Below are 19,793 nucleotides of genomic sequence, written 5' to 3' on the forward strand. Positions count from 1 at the left end.
ACATCTGTGATGCCCAGCCAGTGAGTGGACACTGTAGTCTGGAAGTTCACGTCCACATCTATAATGCCCAGCCAGTGAGTAGACACTGTAGAAGTCTGGAGGTTCACTGCTCACTGAGCTGCGGGTTCAATGAGAGACCATGTCTCAAAACTAAGGTGGAGAGAGCTAAAGGAAGATACATTAGACACGTGACTTAGACCTCTAGCCTCAATGCGCACACAGACAAACTTTCTGGTAAGAGGTGGGGAGAAGAGAAAATCAGAAGGAGAAACTGAGGTCTGAGGGGATATAGCTAAAGGCCATGTCACAAGCTGAATACTCTAGCTTTATGTCCAGAATGCTTACAAAAAAAAAAAAAAAAAAAAAAGGAAAGAAAAAGAAAAAGAAAAATAGGCTGCCTAGAAGAACCCCTCCACAAGTCCTGTCCTGGAGCAGGGTTAGCCTCAGAATGTGTGCTGGATTCTGGGAACAGCAGAACCTAGTACACAGTGGCCAAAGCCTGGAAACGTGAAATCAGCTGGGGAAAGGGAGGAGATCAGCATGGTCATCTCCTACCTCACAGGCCCTGATCTAGTGGGATGTGGGTGAACAGCCAGGTCCTCAGGATTAGTCCCTGCACTAGGAGGGGAAACTGAGGCCTGGAATGCATGAAGGATCCAGGCTTCTCAGGAACAACCACGGCAAGGAGGTCTGGTAATTATATGTAGAAATTGTGACTCATTTCCACTCAAGGCAGACATGTCTGAATTGAGGTCAGAGCTGCCCCCAGACATGAAGGTGCCTGGTGCAGGATGTTTGTGGGGAGTGGGGAAGGACCAGATGTGGTGGGGTGCCCATCAACAGATCCTCCACAGGAACAGCATTGTAACATGCAAGGGAAGGATGCAGGGTTTCCTGTGAGGACTACTATGACAAGTTGGGTACAGGAAGGCTCTGGGATCCAGCCCTAAATAAGGAAGGACATGGGGGCACAACCACCACATAAATGGACACTGAAGTCTTCCTGTTGAATAAACTAAGCCCATCACAGACAGGCAGAGTGTGGGATTTCATACATAATGAGGTCACCAATAAAGATGGAGAGTAGGGCAGTGGGTACCAGTTGATGAGTCTAGAGATTGTCTACAAGTTGGGAGCATTCTGAAGAGAAAAGATCATGACAGTAGGACATGTTATTTCTCCTCATAGCTTAGACTGGACTCCTGCTCGGTTGTCGTCCAGGATGACCTTGACCTTACGCTGTGTTGTGTTGGGGTGTGTGTGATCCACTGGAGTACGGATTTGAGGGAGTCTGTTGGGTCTCATTCCACAATGTGGGTCCCAGATACTGGTTCAGCCTTGGTGCAAACACCTTTAGCTGCTGAGCCATCTTTCTGGCCCACTGTTAACACCACACACACACTACACAGCATGTATGTAGGCGTCGTTGCCTGACACCTGTCAAGACCACACATCACATAGTACGTACGTATGCGGGCCTCGATTGCTTGGTGCTGGTGCAAACTGAAGAGAATCCCCTGAAACTGAAGGTAAATGGGTTTGAGTCTCCGTGTGGGTCCTGGGAATCAAACCTGGGTCCTCTGGAAGAGAAGCCAGTGCGCTTACATTGAACCATCGCTCTAGACCCTTAATATGAATTTGTTGGGTTTCTTTTCTTTTCTCACTCTGCAGTCCTGGCTGGCCTTCAACTCAGAAACCTGCCTGCTTCTACCTCTACTGGATTAATGGTCTCTGTGCTTCACCACTGTCCCAGTAACCAGCACAATTTTTAAAAATAAACTTGTTACAGTTTAAAGTAGTTTGGTGTGTGTGACTTGGTTCTCTCCTTGGGGTCTGGGAATGGGACTCTGGTCGTCAGTGCCTTTAGTCACTGTGGCAGCCACACTCCCAAAATGGTTTATACAAGCACAACCCAGGTGTGGGAAGGAGGTGCCTCTACTGGATGTGAAAAGATAAGTGGGAAAGAATATTCTGGAAAGCAGTCCTAGGTTAGGGGAGCTGCTGTCATTTCAGGAAGTTTCTGCTCTTCTGGGTAAGGTCTCTGGAGTAGCTGCTAACACCACTTGAGACTCAACCATAGGCAAGACCTGGCCAGTACTCTTGTAGGAAATGACGGGCGGACTCTGAGGCTTGGCGTTAATATTTAACTTTAATGTGCAAATAAATAGAAAAAGAAAACTACATTCAAAACAGCTGCGAAGGGAGGTCAAGGCCGGAACATAAAATCCTCAGAAATGTTAAGGAGTGGTTCCCCAGAAGCATGCGAAGGTGCCTGGCCTCCTTGCTGGGGAATATAGGCCCAGAAGGGCCTGGAGGCTCGGGGTCCCCATGAGCAATGCCCTTCTCAGGAAACTAGGATGTGCTCAAGGTGCCTGTGGATCCCTTGTGAGGCACGCAGTTGGGCCTGGGTAGGCACATCTGCTCCCGAGTGCCCAGGCCCGGGGTCAAAAACCGGTTCAGGAAACATGGAGAACAGGTGTTCTCTGGAACCTTGGGTTTGGCACAGCGATGTGAGCCTGCGGACAGCGGGAGGTTTGCGGGTCCACAAGGAGGTCTCACCCGTGGGAAGCCAGGGGAGCTGCTGCTGCGAAAGTCACAACCACTACGAGCGCAGGAAGGAATAAATACTTGTGCATAGCATCTAGAATTCTGCAGGAGGGGCTGCCCATGCGGGACCCCTGCCGTTGCCCAGGGTCTGGTCTGTACTGCAAGAGCTACATACAGCTCCTGCTTGCTTGAGGTCAAGCTGAGACCTCGGGCCCAAAGTGACTACGGCCATGTTGGAGCATGAAACGTGGGGTGGGGGTGGGGTCCAGCTGCTCACGGTGACGCAGGGCGACGGCTGTACTGCACGCGGTAGCGGGTCACAGGCAGCCCGTGCACGTGCGCAGTCTCGCAGAGCGTCTTGCAGGGCACCATATCCTCCTCCTCCTCACCCATCAGCCAGTCCTGCACCAGCCCTGCAGCAGCCACAGTCACATTGTCCTCCAGCCAGCGGCCGTGCCACTCCTCGAAGTGACGGTGGTGGCGCAACAGCACTAGGGGCTGCAACTGAGAGTACTGTGTGTGAATTTCTGGGGCTGGGGTGCAGGGTGGGCCCCAGATATGAGGTTCATGGGCTCAGAGTGTGGGGGTCAAGGGCTCAGGTGGGTGGGTGTGGATGTAGCACCTGTTTGGCACGGCACAGCGTCCCGCGGCGGTACATGTAGTCCTCAGAGTTGACGATGAACACCATCTTGTGTGTGCCCAGGCGGAAGCGGCAGTCCACATCGCAAGCGCTCTCCACGCCCATTAGCCGCTTCCACGAGCTCTTGGCCTCACCACGCAGGGCACGCACCTGCTCACACTGCCAGCGCCGAAATTTCTTTAGGTTCCTGTGGGGACAGGACTTCGGGGAGGGGACTTGCGGGCACCGGAGGACCAGGCGATGGTGACTGCCTAGCATGCGTGTTAGCTTGTTCCCCTACTCTCCATTTCCAGAAGCTTCTCTCAGCAAGGCTGATGGCTGCCCCTTTTGCTCCCTGGGGGTGGGGTAGCCTCCTGCCGGCCCAAGATTACTCCCTACACCTCCCGCATCTCCGGTCCATGCCATATCTCACTGCACACCAGGCACTGGTAGGTGGCACACGTGGGGCCCTGTACTCACCTCTGCAGGAACACGGGCTTCAGCAGGAAGCCCTCGGTGGGCGAGTTGGATGCACCCTCAGTCCCCACGTACTGCTCCACATAGCGAGCCAGGTGCTGGGCATGGGACAAACACACCTTATGAGTCCCCTGGGATAAGGTGGCCCACCTCTCATCCTAGATACCAAATCCTAAGAGTTTGTACCCCAGCCCCAAAACATAAGGAGGCAGACACAGCTGAGGGGCTGACGCTTGCAGCTAGGGCTCTGCTGTTAAAAAACACCAGAGCCCAGGACCTGCAGGCCTGCTCCATTGGGAAGTCTAGGCAGCTGTCCCACGGTGTCCTCACCTAGGACAGGGCTGGAGCCAAAGAGGACAGTGCAGGGCAGCAGGGTATAAAATGGAAGGGGTGTGGCTCAGAAGTGAAGCCCTTGCCTAGAGTCTCCAAGGAAGAGGGACCCTCAATTGAAGAATTGCCTCCATCAGATTAGCGTGTGGACACGTCTGTGGGCCCAGTACACTGTGGGCCTAAGTTGCAAGCTAGTAAGCTCCTGCCTCTTTGCCTAGATGAGCTGACTGTGCTGTGGAAATGTTAATGCAAACATCCCTCTCTCCTCCCCAAGCTGCTTTGGGTCCTGATGTTTATCACAGCAACAGAAAGCCAACCGGGAGTCTCCAGACAGACCCCATGGTGTGGGAAAGGAAAAGGGCAGGGGGTGTATGGATGTCTCTTGCCTTAGAGTGTTGCCTGCATGGGGAGCCTGTATGTGGTCCGGGAGAATTGTCTGTATTCTGTCAATCATGTTTTAAATAAAACGCTGACTGGCCAGGCAGGAGGTGTAATCAGACAGGAAAACCAGACGGGAAAACCAGACAGGAAGTGAAAATGATGCAAGGAGAGCAGGAGAATTCTGGGGAGGAGGAAGTTGATTCCTCCCTCTCCTGCCCAGACCACCGAAGCAGCAGGATGTAAGCTGCCCCACTGAAAAAGGTACTGAACCACATGGCTAACATAGATCAGAAAAATGGGTTAATCAAGACGAGAGAGTTAGCTAATAAGTAGCCTGACCTAAAGGGCCAGTCAGCATTATAACTTACAGAGTTCTCTGTGGTTGATTTTCTCTGGGACTAAACAGCTGGGGGGCCGGGCAGGACAGAAAACACAAACAAGCCGGCCCCCCCTCATGTTACATGTATGTGTGAGGCGGGGAACTGCTGGGGAATAGAGGCTGTGGGGAAGGAGGCTTTTGACTGCAGCAGGCAACAGGGATAGCCTGGTTTTCAAGGAGGTATGGGTATGTGCCTTCAGGTCTAGCCTGTGCTCCCTCCTCCCTCCCTGTGCTTAGCCAGTTCAGCCAAGGACAGGAAGATGTGGCTACCAGGGTCCTAACATTTCACCTCTGTCTAGAGACTGTCTGGCTAAGAGGAAGAGTGGAGGGAGGTCTGGTGTGTGTGTGTGTGTGTGTGTGTGTGTGTGTGTGCGCGCGTGTACGCGCACACACATATACATCTCTCTGGCTCTGGTCCTCTAGAATCTTGGGACTTAGGTGTGACCTCATTTGCAAGAAAGGTCCTTTCCACATACAATCAAAGTGAGGTTGTAGACAGTGGCAGTCTTCATTTTTATATTCTGTTTTGCAGCACCGAGGTTGGAACCCAGGGGCCTGGCCCATGCCAGGCAAGCGTCTACCACCAAACTACAGCACCAGGAGCTCGCTGTAGATCAGGCTGGCCTTGAACTCACAGATTCCCTGCCTCTGCTGGGGTTAAAAGTGTGCACCATTACCTGGCTAGGGCAACTGGAGTCCTCAAAAGTGGCAGAGATCACGAGGGGCCTCCTAGCGCTTCTAAGGGTTGGGACCCCAGTCATCCAGGACAAGAGGGTATGGCTCTACTCTTGCAATGTCTTGGCCTGTGGGCACTTGTGTGCGCTCAGGAAGTGAGTGTTCACACTGAGTGACAGGCACACAGGGACCCTGGAAGGTAGCAGGAGGACAGTGGAAGGGTCCTCAGTGATGGCTTTGGGGCTTACATGGGTGTATTTTTAACTGTAAGCAGAGTGGGAGATGTGGCCAGGACTGTGATCTGTGGTGTGAGTGTAGGCAGGAGGAAGGCTGCAGGGCAGACTCACCTGCACCTCTACAGGGTCCTCTGCTTGCGCCTCCTCAGTGTCCAGGAGCTCTATGGTCATGATCACCTGTCCTCTGCGCTGCAGGAACATTACCTGGGGAGGTGGCCATAGCCTGAGCGGTCATCACCCGCCCCTAACACCCTTCACGGTCCTGGCACTGTCCTGTAGGAGGGACCCAGCAGGTGCTACCACCATTTCTGGTCCACAAGTGTGGTGACAGTGCCCCTGGATCCTTCTCAGTGTCCAGTCCTCTCCCAGGAGCCTGGCCTTTCGCCCCAGACCACCGCACAGCCTCTCACCTTGAAGCAGTTCTCGTCGGCCATGCAGCGCTCTGCCTTCCACTGGTAGCTTGTCTCCCGGGCAGCACGGACACAGCGGGAGGACAGGTTCCCGCCTGCTGCCCCTCGCTGCTGCTCATTCAGGTACAGCTCCACCACCTTCAGACACACGTCGTCGCTCACCAGGTGGTGAAGCTGGCAGGGAGAGAGCAAGGCCACAACTGCCACCTCCTGCAGCCCGCCCACCATCCCTGGAGACACTGGCCACAGCCACACACCCCAGGAAACAAGTCTGTGACTGGGGGTTGGGAGGGGTGAAGACTAAATCACCTGGAACAAATAACAATCTTTTTTTGTTTTTTTTTGGTAGGTAGACCAGACCAGACCAAGTTAGACCAGAGCAGACTAAACCAGACTAGACCAGAGTAGCAAACTGAAGGAGAAAGCAGTGCCTCATCTAAACCTTCCTCCCAGATGTGTGGGGAAAAACAGTCCTTTTACCCATTTTTATGAAGAACATAATACAAAGAAAGGTCGGGCCAGGTCAGCAGGTCTTAGGTGCTACTTGGCACCACAGGGATGATGGTCCAGATCCTACCCACCCACCATCTCCACAAGAACAAGACAGAAGGAACAGAAATGCTGCAGACAAGGTAGGCACAGTGCCAGCATGGTAGCCCTTGGCCAGCCACTACAGGGGTTTGACAGCCACAGATAGCACTCATCCTCCTTACTCAATTTCATTATTTCCCTCTTAAAACAGTTTCTACCGTCTGAGAAGGTGTGTGTGTGTGTGTGTGCACGTGTGTGCATTTACACTTGTTCATTCGTACAGGCCAGTGGAGAGGAGTGGGTGACAGCCGTGTCCTCCTCTATCACTCTCTGTCTTACTGCCTTGAGATGGATTCTCCTACTGGACCTGGAGTCATCCCTATGTCCAGCAAGCTCCAGCCATCCTCCTGTTCTGTCCTCCACAGCGTGGGGTACACAAGTGTGCTCAGTAGTCCTATGTCAACCTGACACAAGCTGGAGTCACCTGAGAGGAGGGAGCCTCAGCTGAGAAAATGCCTCTGTAAGAACAGGTTTCGGGTCAGTTTGGGGGTGTTTTCCTAATACAACTGATGGGAAGGGCCCAGCCTATTGTAGGTGGTTCCACTCCTGGGCTGGTGGTCCTGGGTTCCTTAAGAAAGCAGGCTGAGTAAGCTAGGGGAAGCAGCATCCTCCATGGCCTCTGCATCAGCTCCCGCCTTGTTTGAGTTCCTGCCCTCACCGCTTTTGATGAACTGTTACATGGAACTCTAAGCTGAAACCTGACCCTTTTCTCCTCAGCTTGTTCTGGTCTTGATGTTTCACCACAGCATAGTAAAATCCTAAGACAAGGAGCATCGCTGCCACTCCCCGCTTCTTACAGGGTGCTACGACTGAACCTAGGTCTTCATGTTTGCACACAGCAAGTGCTCTAATCGGTGGTCACCTCCTCAGTCCTAGGAGAAGCTTTAACAAAGGGCCTGATCTGGTCCAATCATCTAGTGCCAAGAATAAGGCTGCTGTTCCAGGGGCTATGGTCCCTTACTGTCCCCCACCTTGCTGCCCTGACACTGTGTATTGCGACCCTGAAGCTATGTTTCCCCATAACTCACTGCTGTGAACAGGGACAGGAAGACTCACTCCTGGAACACACAGGAAAGGAAAAGGTGCTTAAAGAGAGGGGATAGAGGGACCGTGACAGTTGCTGGCTGTGATGTGGTGGGGTAGGGTGGGCTGGAGAGCAACATGGGTGGGTGCAAGACAGGCTCTCTGGCTTCCCAAAAGGACAGGACATCTAAAGAGTCCCGAGTGGTCACAGGAGGTCAGACCACAAGCCACTGGGGAAGTGCAACATGAGCTTAGCTAACGTGGGTCTAGCAACCAGAGGTGGGGACAGCGTGTGGCCTCGCTCACCACTAGGGGGCACCATTGCCGCATACCAGGTCAGAGCCCATTGCAGAGGTGACTCAGACACTCAAGCCCAGAGAGACACTACAGCGGGTCAGTCTGAAGGCCAGAGGTCACTGCTAGGGCGACACTTCCACATGGTTTGAAACCTCTGTGCAGAATCAGGGTGGGGAAGTTTTGCTCACGGAAACCCATTGGGTGGTCCCTGGAGATCTGGAGCTTTGTCTGCTTTACCTCTCAAGTCCCTGGGGGCAGGGCTTGGCACAGTGGGCAGTACTTGCCTACCACACACGAAGCCCTGGTTTCCATGCCCAGCACCAAAAAGGAAAAACAAAAAAAGTTCTTGGGGCCAGTGAGATGTGGGTAAAGGCATCTGCAGCCAAGGCTGATGACCTGAGCTGAGTTCAACCCCCAGACCCCCACAGTGGAAGGAGAGAACCAAGCCCTGCAAGCCGTCTTACGACACACACACACCATGGCTCTTGTGTGTCCAGACCAGACACACACATGTAAAATGAAGAAATACTGGAAGGAAGCACTTCCAGTACTGACTCAACTCACAAGAGGCACGCTCTTCCCCAGAGGGTACAGCTTTGTGTTGGGGCTCTCATTTTGGATGTTGGAACAGCTGGGGTGTAGGGGCTTATTATCCTTAGAAACATTTAACAGTGCTAAACGTTATGAAATGATTAATTCTGGTGCGTGAACTTCATCTCACTGAAACAAAAGGGAAGACTTGCCATGTGACCAGGTGTTGAGAACAATTCCCAAGGTGACAAGTACAGAGGGTGGGAAAAAGAGAGCTCCCCAGCCTGCCCTGCCCTGGGCCAGGTAGCCTCACCTGGCGAGCAATGTTTTGCACCAGCTTATCCATGGTGAAGCCGATGTAGGCATGAATGGTGAACATCTCGCGGAGAGTGTCCTCATACTGAGTGGGGTCGATGCTCCCCTCCAGCAGGCTCCGCACCATGTCCAGGAAGGCTGGGTAGTACTCCTCCAGCTCCACCTCACCTAGAGGGAGGGGTCGGCGACTTCACTCACCTGCAAGGGCAGCCCAGACTCTCTAGGGACTCTCCAGCGTGGTAGGGCCCTGGATCCTCCACCACCCTCCACCAAGGAGGCCTAAAGGGGCAGAGGCTGGCCCAGCGCCTGGGCCCTGATGCTCACTGGGCTGCTTCAGGCGCAGTTCCATGGCAGGGTCAGCGGCCTTCTCGCGGCGACCTTCACACAGCAGCTGCTCCCGCTCCTGCTCGCGCCGATGCTCCAGCAGCTGCTTCTGCGCTTGCCGGTAGATCTTGAGCAGGCGTGCGCACAGCGTCTGGTGCAGCCGCAGGAAGAAGTACCAGTTGTTGTTGGCAAAGAACAGGCTGTACACGTCGTCCAGGGCCTTGGGCGGCTCGGGTGGCGTGTCCACTGGGGGCTTCTCATCGGCTGGCCGCCTGCGTTCGGGCTCCCCATCGCGCTCGCGCTCATCCGCAGAGTCGTCGGAGGCGCCAGGGCGCTGCTGCGAGAAGAACAAGCTGGGCAGAAAACGATGAAGCAGCTGGCGGATGGTGCCCTGGTCCTCCTTCTGGATGGCTGGCTGCCGTTTCACATAGTAGCTGATGAGCGCAGCCGCGTCCTCCAGGATCTGCCGGTCCTCGTACACAAAGATGAGGTGTGGCTCACTGGATGGTGCACTGCGGCCCTCTGAGTGCTGCTCCTGGTGCTGCAAGGGTGGCAGATAGTGGGCACGGCATGCCAATCACCCACGCCCCATCTCCAGCCCAACAGCCTCCTCAGAAAGCATGAGCGATCTTGGCAAGTAGGGTACACATCCCGAGTAGTGGGGGGCCATTCGCCCACCCTTCCTCTTCTCTCACAGGTTCGAGGACTGCAATGAGACGACAGAGCCACTGTTCTGGGCTTCCCATGGGTGAGGTCTCCCCTGGGGGAGGCCAAGAGTGTACCAGGGGCCCTCACCATCTGTCACTCAAAAACTCAGCTCCATTCCACAGGGCTGGAACTGCACTTAGCAGACCTCCCCCATATCCCTGCCTATCACCCACCACCATGAAAAAAGCTTGTACCTGTCCTGCTCCTCTGGCAACAAAAGCATGGGCACCTGCCCCAGGCCTTTTGAGACCTCAGTCCTCTGTTAGTCTACTATGAGCACGCTCCCTCCTGCTGAGCCCTCAGCCTTTGAGCGTGCTGGCTGCTCACTGTATCGCCTTGTAGTGCTGTTCTGGATAATGACCTTCCCAAACCCAAAGGTGACCACTACTTGCCCCTTCCCACCCAGGTGCCACCTCTGTAAGTAGCCACCCTCTGAGGGGCACCAACTCCAGGCACTGCATGGAGAGGCAGACATATCTGAGTTCTGAGGACACTCTCCTTAGACAGGGAGTTTTTAGGAGTGGCCTGGGTGTCACCTCAGCTCTCACTTGTTAGTGCATGGTGAAGCTCTGGGGGTCCTTCAAGTGCCATCTGAGGCAGGACCCAGTTTACCAGCACAGGTCTCACCAGACCTCAACTCAGCACCTCAGACACTCATGGCCAGAGTCCAGGTGGGCCCAATGCCCCACCCACCAGAGCGCCTCACACACCCTGGGCCTCCTTTCCCTGTTTTGTGTATGTGGCAGCACTTTGCTCCCTTTGTTCTTTATTGTTGTTGCTTTGTCACCTTGACACGGGTGAGAGTCACTTAGGAAGAGGAAACTGGACGAGGCGGGCGACTGTGGGCACCAGACTGGCCCAGCCCATCAGGTATGTGGGCGGACAGAAAGCAGGCTGAGCAAGGCACGGGGAGCATGCTAGTAAACAGTGTTTCTCTACCTAGAGTTCCTGTTCCAACTGCCCCGACGATGGTCCTGAAGGCTAAATAAACCCTTTTCTCCCCAGGTTGCCTGTGGTCATGGTGTTCACCGCAGCAACAGGAAGCATTAGGACAGTGCTGGAGTCTGGATGCCCTGGTCCCACAGTTGGCAGAGCCAACTGTGAGGCGAATGGCCCATGAGGCTCATGGACAGCTGACCTAATGATGGCTTCCTAATCAGTACTATTGGGAAGTGGGGCAGGTGGAGCCTGAGTGGGGATGGTGGGTACCGGGTGACACCTCGAGGGTGTCTTGCCAATGCTCCTCTCCCTTTACGATGATGCTGCCAACTTGTGAGCGGTCTAAATCAGAGGAGCTAGGCAGACAAGCTGAGGCGTCCCAGACTATGAGCCAACACCAACCTTCGTCTTGTTGATGCTTTCTCTCAAATGCTTATCACAGGGACAGAGTCTGGTTTACTAATATATGGACCCCTCAACAATCTTTTTCCCCATGTGGTTGCCTCAAATTAGGTAAGTGCTCTACCCCAAGCCACCACATCTGCCCTCAAAGATCACACTATGGAGGCTGGAGCAAAGAGTGCTTGATCTTCCTGCGGAGGACCTGAGCTGGGCTACAGGTGGCCCACGGTCAGCTAGAACTCCAGTTCTAAAAGGAGAATAAGCCTCTGGCCCCCAAGGACACCTGTACTCACATTCACTCTCATACAAATCAAAAAATCCATCTGCACAGCAGAGAAGCCCAGGGCAAAGTCCAGCAGGCAGCAGCCTTTAACACCCCAGTCCCCACTGCAAGGCAAGGGCTCTGCAGGCCAGGGGTGAGGTCTCTGCCCAGGCGCCTCACCTCGTCATAGACGCTTTCAATCTCATTGAGCAGGCTCTTGGAACGCAGAGCCTTGGTGTCATTCTGCTTGAAGTTCACAGCCTGGTGGTCCAGGGACTTGAGGTACGCCTTCTCATACTGCTCACGCCAGATTTTGTTGAAGCCCTGCTGGGCCTCCCGCCACTCCTCCTCCTTGGCCTTCAGCCTGTGGGAAGTGGAGCTCAGTGTTGATACACACCTTTAATCCCAGCACTTGGGAGGCACAGGCAAATGGATCTTGTGAGTTCTAGGTCAGCCTGGTCTATAGAGCAAGTTTCAGGACAGCCAGAGCTATTACCCAGAAAAACCAACCCTGTCTCAAAACAAAACAAATCAAAAAAACCCAAAACAAAACAAAAGAGCACAGAATGGTGGTGCAAGATGTCATCCCAGCACTCAGGACCTGGAGTCAGAAGGCTAGCCATGGGCACATGGTAAATAAGTCCAAGCCTCGGCTACATAAGACCATATCACCTAAACAAACAAAACCCCAGAACCACACAGAGGGAGTGGGAGAGGCAGTAGTTCCACATAGCCAAAACGGTTACTTTTAAAAAAAAAAGGTTATTTTATGTGTGCATGCTTTGTCTACATGTATATGCACTACAATGCATGCCTGGTGTCCCTGAATTACAGACAGCTGTAAGCCGCCATGTGGGTCCTCTGCTCTCGACTGCTGAGCATCTCTCCAGCCGTGGCTGGTTTTAGACCTCCACCTCTCCCAGGTGCCCAGCTGCCTACTCAGCTGTCATTAACGCTGTCAAGAGACAGCAGGCCAGGGAGCTTTGTGTTTTATAGTCACAGTCTGCCCTTCACATCCCAGGATTCAAGCACACCTAAGCAGGAATACACAGCATGTATACTGCCACCAGTGTTCTAAGTCACCTAGGGTAACGCACAGGCATGGACAAGGTGTAGGTTTTATGTAAGCACTGATTCAAATTCTAGAAGGGTCTGGAGGGTCCCAGAACCACCCCCAAAAGTGAGAATGCATATCTACACCTGAAGGTGGATGTGACCACAACAGATGTCTGGGAGTCTGGCTGTCAAGACTCTATTCAGGACTAGAGTGTGGGAGAGGTCAGTTGGGGGTCAGCACCTCCCTTTGGCCCTGGGAACAGGGTCAGATGACACCATTGGTCAGAAGCCTAGTAGCTCCCTGAGTCAGGGAGGGAAGTGGAAAGGAGGGACACCTTTTCAGAACAACAGGCACAGCGGTGACAGGGTTCCTCTTGAGGCTCTCAATGACTTCGGGGGCCTTGTCGCCATAGATGCGGTGGATGGCACGGCGCTGGATCACCTCTGATGTGCCGCCCAGGCAGTCATCCAGGCGGAGCTTCTCCTGGTCCTCAGGCGCCATCCTCGACAACTTCTTCTGCACGCTCTCCAGCACACGGATGGTGGCCAGGTTGGTCTCCAGGACAACGTCTAACTGCAGGGAGGGCCAGGTATGGTCAGCACTGGGGCCTCAGTGAGCTGTGCGAAGGAGCTGTCAATGGAGCCCGTGAGTGTGGGCGCCCATCATGCACACCATGTGGGAAGGGTGCACTTACAATGGTACAGCAAGTGGTACATACCACTTCATGGGGTGCTTGAGCACCATAGAGCCTACCCTGTGACATCATTTATACTTTCTATTCACTTGCTGGCTTTCTTAATGATTTATTTCATTTTTAACATTGCACTATGTGCAACTCTGTGTGTGGGTATGTGCAAGTGAGTGCAGTACCTCTGGAGGCCACAGGTGCTGCTGGACTCCTTGGAGCTCATATTACAGGAGGATGTAAGCTGCCCAAAGTGGGTCCTGGAACCTAAACCATGGTCTCTCCAAGAACAGTCAGCATTCTTAACTGCTGAGTCCTCTTTCCAGGCCCTTGTTCATTTTTTCATCTTTCAGAGACAGGAAACTTAGGCAATCCTCTTGCCTTTGCCACCGCCACACAAACTGCATCTGTCTATCTGGAAACGATAGCAGAGTGGAGGATGGGACAGAAGGGAGTGCACAGGAGAAGGGAAGGGGCAGGCTGAGTATGACTACTGATTATTAGAACAGCAGAGAGAAGGGGGATGTGTGGCTCAGGCCTCGACTCCACCGCTGGCAGAACCATACAATACACACACTCAGATGCACACACACACTTCCCACTACAGTTTGATCACCGGCCTCTCCCAAACTCACACTGAAATTTAGAGGTTGGTGTGGCAGTATTAACAGGAAGCTGCGCTTAGCACAGGTCCATGACCCCAGCACATGAGAGGCAGAAGAAGGAGACTGTGCATTCCAAGACAACTTTGTCTCAAATAGAACATAGGACTTTAAAGATGTGCTTCAGGCACAGGCTGCCCTCATGGGTGGGCGGCACCGCTCAGAAGGGGGAGAAAAACCACAATTGGGCTCCTTTGGGTCCCTCCCACTATGGGATACCAAAGGCAGGCTTCCCCAGTATGGCCTTCACATCCCACTTCCCAGCAGTTGCCTTACCCACAGGAACCGTGTCATAGCACAAGATAGAAACACACGTACACAGGACCCTCAGGACCTGGGGTCGGAAGGCTGAGGCAGGAGGATCACAAATTATACACCAGCCTATGCTATAAAGAGAGACAGTTTCAAAAGGAAACCAAAGGCTGGAGAGCTGACTCAGTGGCTAGAACTGGCTGCTCTTCCAGGGGACTGAGGTTTAATTCCCAGCATCCACAGGGTGGCTCACAACTGTCCTTAACTCCAGTTCCAGGGATCCAGTAGCCTCTTCTGGCCTCTGTTGGCACCTGACATACATGGTCCACAGACCTACATGCAGGCGAACACCCACACACACAAAATAAAAATAAGTAAACCTTAGAATGAAATAAAACCACATCAACAAGAAGACATATGAATTTTGGGATAGTAAGGGTGGTTTTTGTCTGTCCCCAGGAGGGACACTCAATGAGGGATGAGAGCTCAATTACAGCATCAATAAAAATAAAGCTAACAAAGTTTTAAGCTAACTAACCCACTGTCTTTAGTTGATTTTTTAAATTTATTTATATTTTATGTGTGAGTGCTCGGCGTGTACACCTGCACACCAAAAGTGGGCATTAGACCTTATTACAGATGGCTGTGAGCCACCATGTGGTTGCTAGGAATTGAACTCAGGACCTCCGGAAGAACCTCTGAGCCATCTCTCCAGTTCCCACTTTCTTTAGTTGAAAGAGGGGTAGTGCTGTGCTGGGAGCTCTAGAGCTGGCAGAACTGGCCAGCAGGGAGCTTTGGGAGCTGCTCTGAGTGGCAGGGGAGAGAGACTTCGATTCTGGGTTGCACTATGAAGACACTGAGCTGGGTGGACAGAGGACAGGCAGGACAGGCAGGCAGGGGTGTAGGTGGGTTAGACACGTAGCTTCACTGACCTCAAACCTCTCATCCTCACAGCGATGCAGCTGCTCCTCATAGGGTGTCTTCTTGGAGCTGACAAAGGTAGAGTCTTCAGACCAGGATGGGAAAGACACCCATGTGTCATTCAGAACCTGGACCAGGGAGAGGAGTGTCACTAAGCATGCTGGTACAGACGATGTGAGCAGTTACTTCCTCTACTTTCCCGACTAGAAATTAAGTCTCTAGTTGCTCCTAAGCAGGCCACAGCTGTGGTGCTGAACACACAACAGTGTCTCAGAGCCAAGCATCCCAGCATGATGGGCTTGAGACCTGATCTGAACCTTCATAGGCTGGGTGCTCTGTCTTGAATATGCAACTTGGCCTTTGTTCAACAAAAGTAGCCATAGGCAGTGTGTCCACCAAGGGCCCGCTGTCAGCTAGCAAAGCTTTACTGACAAACACAGCAGTGGACTAGTGTGCTTTACAGTACTTTGCAGACCTCAAATTGTCTGGACTTCAGTCGGATTCCTGAGTTCCCTCTTGAGGACTCTAAAACCTGACGACTCCAAAACCTGACGAGTGTCACACTGAACACACATGGTGTCCTGGCTGGTTTTATGTCAACTTGACACAAGCTCGAGTCATCTGAGAAGAGGGAACTTCAGTTAAGAAAATGACCTCCCAGACTGGCCTGTGGGCAGCGGCTGACCTCCTTGCAGATGGCTGTCCTCCCGCTGCACTTGGGCTGCTGGTAGGTCTTGGGAAGTGCCCGATAGCTGGATCCAATTCGCTTACAAGATGCGTAGTCAATTTCTCTGCTAATGCCATCTCCAGAGCGGTCACTCATGGGTGGCGCAAAGGACAGCTCTTTCACTCCCAGGAAGGACTTGAACTGTGCAAAGAGCTCTGGAAATTTCCTTCAAAGACAGATAGAAATTGTAAATGGGCACTGCCTCCTGACAATGACCTAAAGTCATGAAGATGGCCTTGTGCATGTGCAACTTCAAAGATGGTTTGACTCAGAACTCAACGCTGGGAAGGGAGGAGGGTCCTCTCCACCCATCAGCCGCACCCCCCTCTTATAAATACAGATCTTGCCAGCTGCACTCAACCACAAAGCACAATGGGAATAACCTCTGTGGGCCCCACTGCCTTCATTCTCTGTCCTCTAACTTAAAAACAAAAAACAAAGGGGGAAGGCTGGAGAGACAGCTCAGCAGTTAAGAGCACTGGCTGCTGTTCCAGAGGATTCAGGTTCAATTCCCAGCACCCACATATCAGCTCACAACTAAATGTCTGTATGTAATTCCAGTTCCAGGGGATGTGACATCCTCACACAAACATGCAGGCAAAACACCAATGCACATAAAATAAAAATTAACTAATTAAAAAACAAAAACAAAGAAACAAAGCTAGGTGTAGTAACACACCTTTAATCCCAGCAGATTAAATCAGGAGGCAGAGGCAGATAGATCTCAGTAAGTTTTAGGCCAGCCTGGTCTACATAGTGAGTTCCAGCATAGCCAGAGCTACGAGAGAGACCCTGTCTAAAAGAAAAAGAAACAAACAAGCAAACAAAACCAGAAGGGAGAAACAAAACAAAACAAAAAATACCACTCAAGAGTCCCAAAAGCCCTGTGGCCAGTAAGTCACCTGCAGAGGTTCACAGCCAACTGTGCCTAAGCTACAGCCTGGAATGCTATTCAAACACAGACAGACACCAGTCTTGCCCCTTGAGCCCTGACATCAGTCCTCCAGTTGTTGGCTGTCCTCTGACCTGGGCAGAGCACTCCTGCCGCTAGCCGTCCCTCACGAGGCAACAGGCATCACTAAGCTCCCCATCCTGTGCTGGCGTCCTGGGGTAGGCTGGGTCTGCCTCCCTTGCACTGTTCCCTAGGTGACTCTGCTGACTGGTCCAGTCTCAGGAGGCTGAACCTGGACTCCAACAGCAGGAGCCTAGGGTATCACACACTGCAGGCAATCAGCCCATGAACTGCGTCTGTAAATAAGCTTTATTGGCACACAGCTCTGCCCCACTTACTTACTTCTGTTCATGGCTGATCTACAGGGCAGAACAGAGAGCAGCCGTGTCCACTGTGGCTGTCTTCCTGGGTGAAGTCTCCCTCCCACATGAGGGGGACCCCGCCCCAAAAGGTCCCTGTGAATTCATTCTCAGAAGTCAGGACAGAAGTAGGACACATGTGAAATGGGACAATTTTACAGCAACTGACATCCAATGCTACCTAAAATGCTATTAATTTTTTACAAAAACCAAGACCTTTAAATTTGCATTTTGTGTATTTATTTTACTGTTGTAGGGAGGGCACGTATGATGTGGAGGTCAGTGGACTCATCACCTGCAGGAGGGCAACTTGGGTAACATGCGCAACACAATATCAATACATGTGAGAACTTGAAAAGAGAGAATAGCATTAAAATGCGAACTCACAGCTCAGCATACTACAGATACAAGCTGTACCAGGAGGGCACACCTGAGAAGGGATACCAAGAAGCTGCCTTTAATGCCACTACCCAGCATCCTGCAAGGGAGGAACTGTGTATCACCAGCCCCCAAATATCTACATCTACAACCTTCAAATCACACGTCATAAGGTCAGAGCCATAATCCAAGAAAAGGCACTGTTCATACACAGTGTACAAAGTCACTGGAGCCCAGGGACCGTCAGCTGTTGTGACCACCTAGCAGTAGGTGTAGGGAAGAAGGGCCAGACAAAGAAACCCAACCTGGTTCTGAAACCAGTGCCAAAAAAACACACTTTGGCCATAGAATCAGAGTCGGTGAAATAAATATGCCTTGGCCCCAAAATTAGAGTCAAAAGGTTAACAAGGGCCACTGAAAGCCAAAGCCAACTCTGCTCCTCACCAGCTACACAGAAAACCAACCAACCCTAACCCTAATCATAACCCCTGAGTAGAGATCTAGCCAAGCTGAGCTCAAGGGACTGAAATCTGACTAATTCCTACCCTGAAAATCTTCTCTCTGAAAAACTCCACCCCTAAGTGCCCTATATAAACCCTGTTCAGTTTGCTGCTGCCCTTTTTCCACCCTGGCAGAGGTAGCCACTCTCTTGGCTTCTTCCCTCCCAATAAACCTCTTGAATGAGGTTTGGGTGAGACCTTTCCCCCAAACCGAGCTAACACTTTCGCTGGGCAAACCTTCCCCTAGCAGAGCTGAGTCTTACACTCCAGCACACCACAGATGGACTGCAACAACTTGGCTGGGGAAGCCCTCTCCTGCTGCAGCAGAGCTGTTAGACGGGGGAAGCCTTGCCCTAGATAGAGCAGGGCTGTAAGCTGCTATGCGTACTGTGACCTGTGCTAGTCCTTGGCTCCCGACTGCCAGGATCCCTTTCCACCTGAGCCGCAATGCTCACACTAGGAACCTGTTTTCTCAAAGTCACTTTTTTTTTTAAACAAATGTGAGCCTATCAACAATAATTGGGGAACAACTTCAGCCAACCAATGAGGAAAATGACAGGTGGGAGAGAAGGGTCTGAGTTAGCTTCCTGAGACCCACACGGTGGGAGAGAACCCACACAAGAACTTGTCCTCTGGTCGTCATCTGTGCACACATAGGAAACAAGGCAACGTTTAAAAGAAATGTACAAACACACACTTCCTGGCTCACTTCCCTGGGTCTGTGTGGGACGGGCGGAAGCCGAGAGCCACTCACCCCAGAAACGGGCTCACAAGCTGCAGCAGCTCAGAGCCGGACACCAGCTCCTGGTTGAAGAGCGCAATGCAGCGCAGAAAGTTCTCGTACACCTCCTGGCTCTTCAGCACCCTGCGCACCTGTGGGAATACGGAGAGTCGGAGGCTTGAGACACTACCGCAGAAGCTGTACGCACTTCTGTACACACTACAAATGCCATGTGTGCATGCGGGGTGTGGATGTTTGGGAGAGCTCAGTAGCCTATGCTGTCCTCTCCCATGCACTACGGTAGCCTTGCTTCCGGACACCGTCATCAGGAAGCAGTTGTGCCTGAAAGGATCGGCTCTTGCTCACCTTATCAAAGAAGGAGAACTCCTGCAGGGTGCCGTACTTCCCCACAGCAGCAATGGACAGGTCTTTGGTGCCCCGGAGCTTCATCTTCTTCTGCAGAGAGAAACCCTCAGCTTAATGGTGAATCCCTGCCACAGGCAATGCGGGGTACACGGAACCCGGGGAAGCACCAAATGCAGTTGGCAGGGCCCTGTTCCCAGGACCCTAGGTGAAGTCTGCTGCCCAGCATTAAGATGCTGATCCCGCCTTGGTTCCGCGTGATGTGGGAGGGGGGGCAACTCAGGACCTGAGGAGAAGCAAGCCCACAGCAGCACCCTGTCAGATCTGGGGTCTTAGATTCCTGTTATGGCTTATTTTCTGCTGACCTGGGAATCGAACCTGGCGCTGAGCACACGTGGAAGGCTGTGGAGAAGATCTGGGTCATGGGCATGTGCAGTAATGGTTCAAGCCCCACAAGAGCCAGGGAGGGCTCAGGGCCTGTACATGATTGACAGCTGCTGGGAGTATGAACACAGCGTCTCACGCATGCGCAGTTAAGTACTAGGGAATTCGAATTTAGGCCTCACAAGTACTACGCCGATGCTTTCAGGGGAAACGGAACCATGGCATGGCGCATGCTCTGCAAAAACGGGGAACTAGAACCTAAAGACCTCCCGCAAGCTTGGAATACACGGACTGGGAAAACAGCATTCAGGGCTTTGCACATGAGAACACAAAGCGGCACGCATTCACTCTGGGAAATAGAACCTAGAGCCTTAAGCATGTTTGTA

The 19,793-nt window shown here is 52.6% G+C and overlaps 1 protein-coding gene across 1 annotated transcript in view; it reads right to left on the reverse strand.

The window, feature by feature from the left end:
* Nucleotides 1–2,130: 2,130 nt before the first annotated feature.
* Nucleotides 2,131–19,793, reverse strand: part of Sin3b (SIN3 transcription regulator family member B) — a 32,405-nt gene continuing 14,742 nt past the window's right edge. Inside the window, exons 7-19 of the mRNA XM_087901064.1 lie at nucleotides 19,027–19,116; nucleotides 18,694–18,812; nucleotides 15,709–15,916; nucleotides 15,035–15,151; nucleotides 12,838–13,076; nucleotides 11,627–11,810; nucleotides 9,136–9,676; nucleotides 8,810–8,979; nucleotides 6,055–6,228; nucleotides 5,756–5,848; nucleotides 3,647–3,741; nucleotides 3,170–3,374; nucleotides 2,131–3,051 (exon numbers count right to left, since the gene is read on the reverse strand). Coding sequence (XP_087757190.1) covers nucleotides 2,821–3,051; nucleotides 3,170–3,374; nucleotides 3,647–3,741; nucleotides 5,756–5,848; nucleotides 6,055–6,228; nucleotides 8,810–8,979; nucleotides 9,136–9,676; nucleotides 11,627–11,810; nucleotides 12,838–13,076; nucleotides 15,035–15,151; nucleotides 15,709–15,916; nucleotides 18,694–18,812; nucleotides 19,027–19,116 — 2,466 coding nt within the window. The 3' untranslated portion in view covers nucleotides 2,131–2,820. The remainder of the gene's footprint in view (nucleotides 3,052–3,169; nucleotides 3,375–3,646; nucleotides 3,742–5,755; nucleotides 5,849–6,054; nucleotides 6,229–8,809; nucleotides 8,980–9,135; nucleotides 9,677–11,626; nucleotides 11,811–12,837; nucleotides 13,077–15,034; nucleotides 15,152–15,708; nucleotides 15,917–18,693; nucleotides 18,813–19,026; nucleotides 19,117–19,793) is intronic.

The sequence above is a fragment of the Myodes glareolus genome, chromosome 23 (genome assembly GCF_982192425.1).
Source record: "Myodes glareolus chromosome 23, mMyoGla1.1, whole genome shotgun sequence".
Taxonomy (NCBI): domain Eukaryota; kingdom Metazoa; phylum Chordata; class Mammalia; order Rodentia; family Cricetidae; genus Myodes; species Myodes glareolus.